Source organism: Coregonus clupeaformis, unplaced genomic scaffold (assembly GCF_020615455.1).
Source record: "Coregonus clupeaformis isolate EN_2021a unplaced genomic scaffold, ASM2061545v1 scaf2844, whole genome shotgun sequence".
In the NCBI taxonomy this organism is placed as follows: Eukaryota; Metazoa; Chordata; class Actinopteri; order Salmoniformes; family Salmonidae; genus Coregonus; species Coregonus clupeaformis.
In genome coordinates, this window is record NW_025536298.1 from 41,629 (window position 1) to 47,954 (window position 6,326).

General features: G+C 40.1%; 1 protein-coding gene across 3 annotated transcripts; it reads right to left on the reverse strand.

Moving 5' to 3' along the window:
- Positions 1–318: 318 nt before the first annotated feature.
- LOC121558915 lies at positions 319–5,829 on the reverse strand. Of its 3 annotated transcripts, none has more exons than XM_045219873.1 (7): positions 5,693–5,829; positions 5,488–5,582; positions 2,989–3,447; positions 2,789–2,893; positions 2,661–2,688; positions 1,071–1,105; positions 319–977 (listed from the first exon to the last, which is right to left on the reverse strand). In XM_045219873.1, the coding sequence occupies exons 3-7, from the start codon at positions 3,341–3,343 to the stop codon at positions 778–780; spliced, it is 723 nt and encodes a 240-aa protein (XP_045075808.1). In that variant the 5' UTR covers positions 3,344–3,447; positions 5,488–5,582; positions 5,693–5,829; the 3' UTR covers positions 319–777. The 3 variants fall into 3 exon arrangements, with proteins under 3 accessions (XP_045075808.1, XP_045075807.1, XP_045075806.1); XM_045219872.1 differs by having other exon boundaries at positions 2,661–2,685; positions 5,223–5,582; XM_045219871.1 differs by having other exon boundaries at positions 5,223–5,582.
- Positions 5,830–6,326: the final 497 nt, after the last annotated feature.

Genomic DNA, 6,326 nt, shown 5'->3' on the forward strand with positions numbered 1-6,326 from the left:
ACCTGCAAAATCGGCAGTGTATCAAATACTTGTTCTCCCCACTGTATATGTATGTATATGTATTTATATGTATGTATGTGTATATGTATGTGTATGTATGTATATGTATACATATGGGGGATTGGAAGTGGTGCAGACATTTACATTGATGGAAGTTAAAATAAATAAATAAAAAGTATAATCTGGTCCGTTCATATATGTCTATTTACGACTAAATTTGATTTGATTAATCATGTTTAGTATACACTATCGCCTATTGATATTCCAATTGATATTACACTGATTGATTCCCCCCCAAAAAAAAATTAATAACGTTAATTTGATTTATGCAATGTTTATTCAATGTTACATAATAATTAGGCAATCACACATATCACACAATATCAGAGAAACAGTAAGCACAACTGTAGGACTGAGCACTAGCACCATCTAGTGAAAATATTCAGTCCAGCATGAGTGAGCACAAAAACATTCAATCAAAAAATAAAGTAAATCCTCCTTTTCTCTTTAATTTAACTTAATTTTTGTGAACTAACTTTTTTATTGAGTCACATAACCTGTACAATCAATAAGAATCACAAAATATTTTTTTTACCAACACTCAACCCCTCCCACCCTCCATCCCAAACAAACCCCTGGTGGCCCCATCCCAACCTTGGTCTAAACACAATATGAAGGACCAATCATGAAAACATTATCTTTATCTAACTTTATCTACATGATATGAGTAACTAATGGTTGTTAGTAACTCATACTTTCGCTCCAATCCTGAGGTGGTCAGGTGGATGGTGTCTGAATGGCCTGGGGGTCAAAGGCCTCATACTCAGTATTGAACATGACTACAGAATAAGGCTCGGCAGCAACAGCAGCATGTTCCTCAGCCCCGTTCTGGGCAGTCACAGGATCTCTCACTTCAGTCAGCTTCACAAGTGAGTAGGGCCCCTCCTCCTCTCCTCTGCCCTCAGCGTATGGGGAGCCTACATCCAGAAAGAGGAAGCAGTGGGGTTAAATGGGTTTGAAAACCTGTCAGTACTGCAAATTCCTTTTATGGAAATAATATGACAACTCACAGTCTGAGTCAAGTGTCTCCTCTCCATCTTGGTCTCTGCAATGATTAAATAAAGTATTTATTATTATGAAATTCCATATTAGTAACATGTAATAGATACAGTGGGGAGAACAAGTATTTGATACACTGTCGATTTTGCAGGTTTTCCTACTTACAAAGCATGTAGCGGTTTGTAATTTTTATCATAGGTACACTTCAACTGTGAGAGACGGAATCTAAAACAAAAATCCAGAAAATCACATTGTATGATTTTTAAGTAATTAATTTGCATTTTATTGCATGACATAAGTATTTGATACATCAGAAAAGCAGAACTTAATATTTGGTACAGAAACCTTTGTTTGCAATTACAGAGATCATACGTTTCCTGTAGGTCTTGACCAGGTTTGCACACACTGCAGCAGGGATTTTGGCCCACTCCTCCATACAGACCTTCTCCAGATCCTTCAGGTTTCGGCGCTGTCGCTGGGCAATACGGACTTTCAGCTCCCTCCAAAGATTTTCTATTGGGTTCAGGTCTGGAGACTGGCTAGGCCACTCCAGGACCTTGAGATGCTTCTTACGGAGCCACTCCTTAGTTGCCCTGGCTGTGTGTTTTGGGTCGTTGTCATGCTGGAAGACCCAGCCACGACCCATCTTCAATGCTCTTACTGAGGGAAGGAGGTTGTTGGCCAAGATCTTGCGATACATGGCCCCATCCATCCTCCCCTCAATACGGTGCAGTCGTCCTGTCCCCTTTACAGAAAAGCATCCCCAAAGAATGATGTTTCCACCTCCATGCTTCATGGTTGGGATGGTGTTCTTGGGGTTGTACTCATTGTTCTTCTTCCTCCAAACACGGTGAGTGGAGTTTAGACCAAAAAGCTCTATTTTTGTCTCATCAGACCACATGACCGTCTCCCATTCCTCCTCTGGATCATCCAGATGGTCATTGGCAAACTTCAGACGGACCTGGACATGCGCTGGCTTGAGCAGGGGGACCTTGCGTGCGCTGCAGGATTTTAATCCATGACGGCGTAGTGTGTTACTAATGGTTTTCTTTGAGACTGTGGTCCCAGCTCTCTTCAGGTCATTGACCAGGTCCTGCCGTGTAGTTCTGGGCTGATCCCTCACCTTCCTCATGATCATTGATGCCCCACGAGGTGAGATCTTGCATGGAGCCCCAGACCGAGGGTGATTGACCGTCATCTTGAACTTCTTCCATTTTCTAATAATTGCGGCAACAGTTGTTGCCTTCTCACCAAGCTGCTTGCCTATTGTCCTGTAGCCCATCCCAGCCTTGTGCAGGTCTACAATTTTATCCCTGATGTCCTTACACAGCTCTCTGGTCTTGGCCATTGTGGAGAGGTTGGAGTCTGTTTGATTGAGTGTGTGGACAGGTGTCTTTTATACAGGTAACGAGTTCAAACAGGTGCAGTTAATACAGGTAATGATACAGGTCTCTCACAGTTGAAGTGTACCTATGATAAAAAATTACAGATCTCTACACGCTTTGTAAGTAGGAAAACCTGCAAAATCGCCAGTGTATCAAATACTTGTTCTCCCCACTGTACATGGCTATCAGAAATGTTATTTTCAAATAATGAAATACCTTTTCATCCTCAGAGTGTGAGATTCTGCTGGAGGCAGAAAGAAACAGAAGGCCATGTCAATAACATTATGATGATTAAAAAAGACATACTTGATAATAGAACATACAGTATGTGGGTTTTTACTCACCTTGCGAAATCTTGGTATTTTTCGTCATGACAATGACAATGGCAGTAACAAACAGGCAGGAGAAGAACAGGGCTCCTACTACATACAGTGGTATGTAAGGAACCCCTTTTAATAAAACACAAAGCATTCAGAATGAAGATCAATGAGGTATTATTCATGATCATATTATGTATTAGTGATAACAATATACTGTGACTCACCAGGTGTATCTAACAGGGCTGTGTCATTCCTGTTGGTGTGGTTGTTGAATTCTCCATTCACAGTGACTGTGATATTAGTTATTACCTTCCAGTGCCCTTTTTTACCTTTAAGCACCTGTAAGGCACACAAATACTGTCCGCTGTCTGAATATGTGGCATTGCTGATCTTAAGGTTATGAAAGTGAGGGTTTGTTAGGGGTGTAGATGAAGTATTTGACATTTTATTCAGCAGGGCCTCATCAATGAGACAATGGTGGTTATATGATGGTCCAACATTAGTATCAAAAGAATAAGAATGAAGACAAGTGCAATTATTTCCGCTGAAGTTCTTGATCCAGTACACTGAGAATGGCATGTTAGAAAAATGTTTGGCTATTGTGAAATGACATGTAAGGTTGACTGTTTCTCCATGCTGTTTGGTAACAGTTTTAGTTTCCACACCAGGGTCAGGTATCACCACTACAGAAAAAGAACATAATTTCATGTAAAATATTTTCATAAACATATTGTAAAACTATGAATCTCAAAATCATATGACTTCAAATATAATATATCTACAGTGCATGTGGAAACTATTCAGACCACTTCCCTTTTTCCACATTTTGTTACATTACAGCCTTATTCTAAAAATGATTAAATAAAAAATCCTCATTAATATACACACAATACCCCATAATGACAAAATGAAAACAGGTTTTTAGAAATGTTTGCGAATTTATTAAACATAAAAAACAGAAATACCTTATTTACATAAGTATTCAGACACTTTGCTATGAAACTTGAAATTTAGCTCCGGTGCATCCTGTTTCCATTGATCATCCTTGAGATGTTTCTACAACTTGATTGGACAATTGGTTGGACATGATTTGGAAAGGCACACATCTGTCTATATAAGGTCCCACAGTTGACAGTGCATGTCAGAGCAAAAACCAAGCCATGAGGTCGAAGAAATTGTCCGTAGAGCTCCAAGACAGGATTATGTCCAGGCACAGATCTGGGGAAGGGTACCAAAACATTTCTGCAGCATTGAAGGTCCCCAAGAACACAGTGGCCTCCATCATTCTTAAATGGAAGAAGTTTGGAACCACCAAGACCCTTCCTAGAGCTGGCCGCCCGGCCAAACTGAGCAATCGGGGGAGAAAGGCCTTGGTCAGGGAGGTGACCAAGAACCCGATGGTTACTCTGACAGAGCTCCAGAGTACCTCTGTGGAGATGGGAGAACCTTCCAGAAAGACAACAATCTCTGCAGCACTCCACCAATCAGGCCATTATGGTAGAGTGGCCAGACGGAAGCCACTCCTCAGTAAAAGGCACATGACAGCCCATTTGGAGTTTGCCAAAAGACACCTAAAGGACACTCAGACCATGAGAAACCAGATTCTCTGGTCTGATGAAACCAAGATTGAATTATTTGGCCTGAATGCCAAGCGTCACGTCTGGAGGAAACCCGTCACCATCCCTATGGTGAAGCATGGTGGTGACAGCATCATGCTGTGGGGATGTTTTTCAGCGGCAGGGACTGGGAGACTAGTCAGGATCTTGGGAAAGATGAACGGAGCAAAGTACAGAGAGATCCTTGATGAAAACCTGCTCCAGAGCACTCAGGACCTCAGTCTGGGGCGAAGGTTCACCTTCCAACAGGACAACGACCCTAAGCACACAGCCAAGACAACGCAAGAGTGGCTTCGGGACAAGTCTCTGAATGTCCTTGAGTGGCCCAGCCAGAGCCCGGACTTGAACCCGATCGAACATCTCAGGAGAGACCTGAAAATAGCTGTGCAGCGACGCTCCCCATCCAACCTGACAAAGCTTAAGAGGATATGCAGAGAAGAATGGGAGAAACTCCCCAAATACAGGTGTGCCAAGCTTGTAGCGTCATACCCAAGAAGACTCAAGGCTGTAATCGCTGCCAATGGTGCCTCAACAAAGTACTGAGTAAAGGGTCTGAATACTTATGTAAATGTGATATTTCTGTTTTTTTGTGCAAAGATTTCTACAAACCTGTTTTTGCTTTGTCATTATGGGGTATTGTGTGTAGATTGATGAGGGGGGGAAACAATTGAATCCATTTTAGAATAAGGCTGTAACGTAACAAAATGTGGAAAAAGGCAAGGGGTTTTTCTTTCCGAATGCACTGTATATATACAATATAGGCCTACTGTACAGTATACTGTAATGTGAGTTGTATATCATTTAGAAATTGTGAAAGTTAGGAAATGCAAATGTGAACTCACTCTCTGATTCAATAAATGCCACAATATAAAAAGCCACTAGATCTTTTGATGGTTTAAAGGGGAATAGGTATCCATCAATTGATTGGACATTGCGGAAACACGCAAAAAATCCAGTGATGTTTCTTTCCAATTTCATATAAAAACATTGTTCAATACTTAGATTTATGCAGGATTTTTCTTCTAGTTCAAGTGTTATGTTCTTCCCCAAATCCTGGTTACATGTCTTCTTATTGTCATTAGCAGTGTAATTAAAAGTGCAATCCACCTTGTTGTCTTGATCTAGGTCAATCTGCCAAAAACTTCCTTTACATTGTAGGGATATATCTTCTTTTTCCCCTCGATAAATTAGATAAATGTTCCCTTTGAGATAAAAAAAAAAGGTTTCCAAAGTTAGAATCAAGCTTCTCGATTGTATACTCACAAACTCTATTATTCAAGTCTTAAACTTTGTTGAGAAAATATTTACCTACCTTGACATTTTCCTACCAGAGTCATTAGAATGAAGATAGAAAGCACGTCCATGATCTTTGTACTTAGAATTCTTTTTTATTTTTCTTGATTCACTAAATGAGGAAGCAGAGCTGACCATAACAGGAAGACAGCATGAACAGAGGGGGTTTGTGGTGTGTGAATGGATGATATACAGTATGTGAGAACTCCCAACTATTTTGCTGTTCTGTACATTTCATTGAAAATGAAACTAGTTTTTGAAGAGTTGATGCTACACATATTTATGCCTGACAAGTCTCAAAATTCTAGCCATTATAATAATCTGCATAGGAATATTAATATATATATGACTACTTACTACGCCATTGTGCTGAAGATATGACAAAAACATTTGTTTTGGGATATTAAATAGAAGTAAGTCAAAGTATCTCAAGGTAAATAAGAACAAAATATATCTAAATATCCAGTCATCCTTTTGCAGCATCAAGTTCCTCTCTGGTTTATGTTTGTGCTTAAAGCTTTTGTCCTGCAGATGGCGATACTTACCTGTTTTTCCTGGCATTGCCATGCATCTGTACCTTTTATCAATTATCAATGTTCATGTTATCTTTGAATCATTATTAGGCTCTCCAAATCTTTGAGTAACAAAATGAC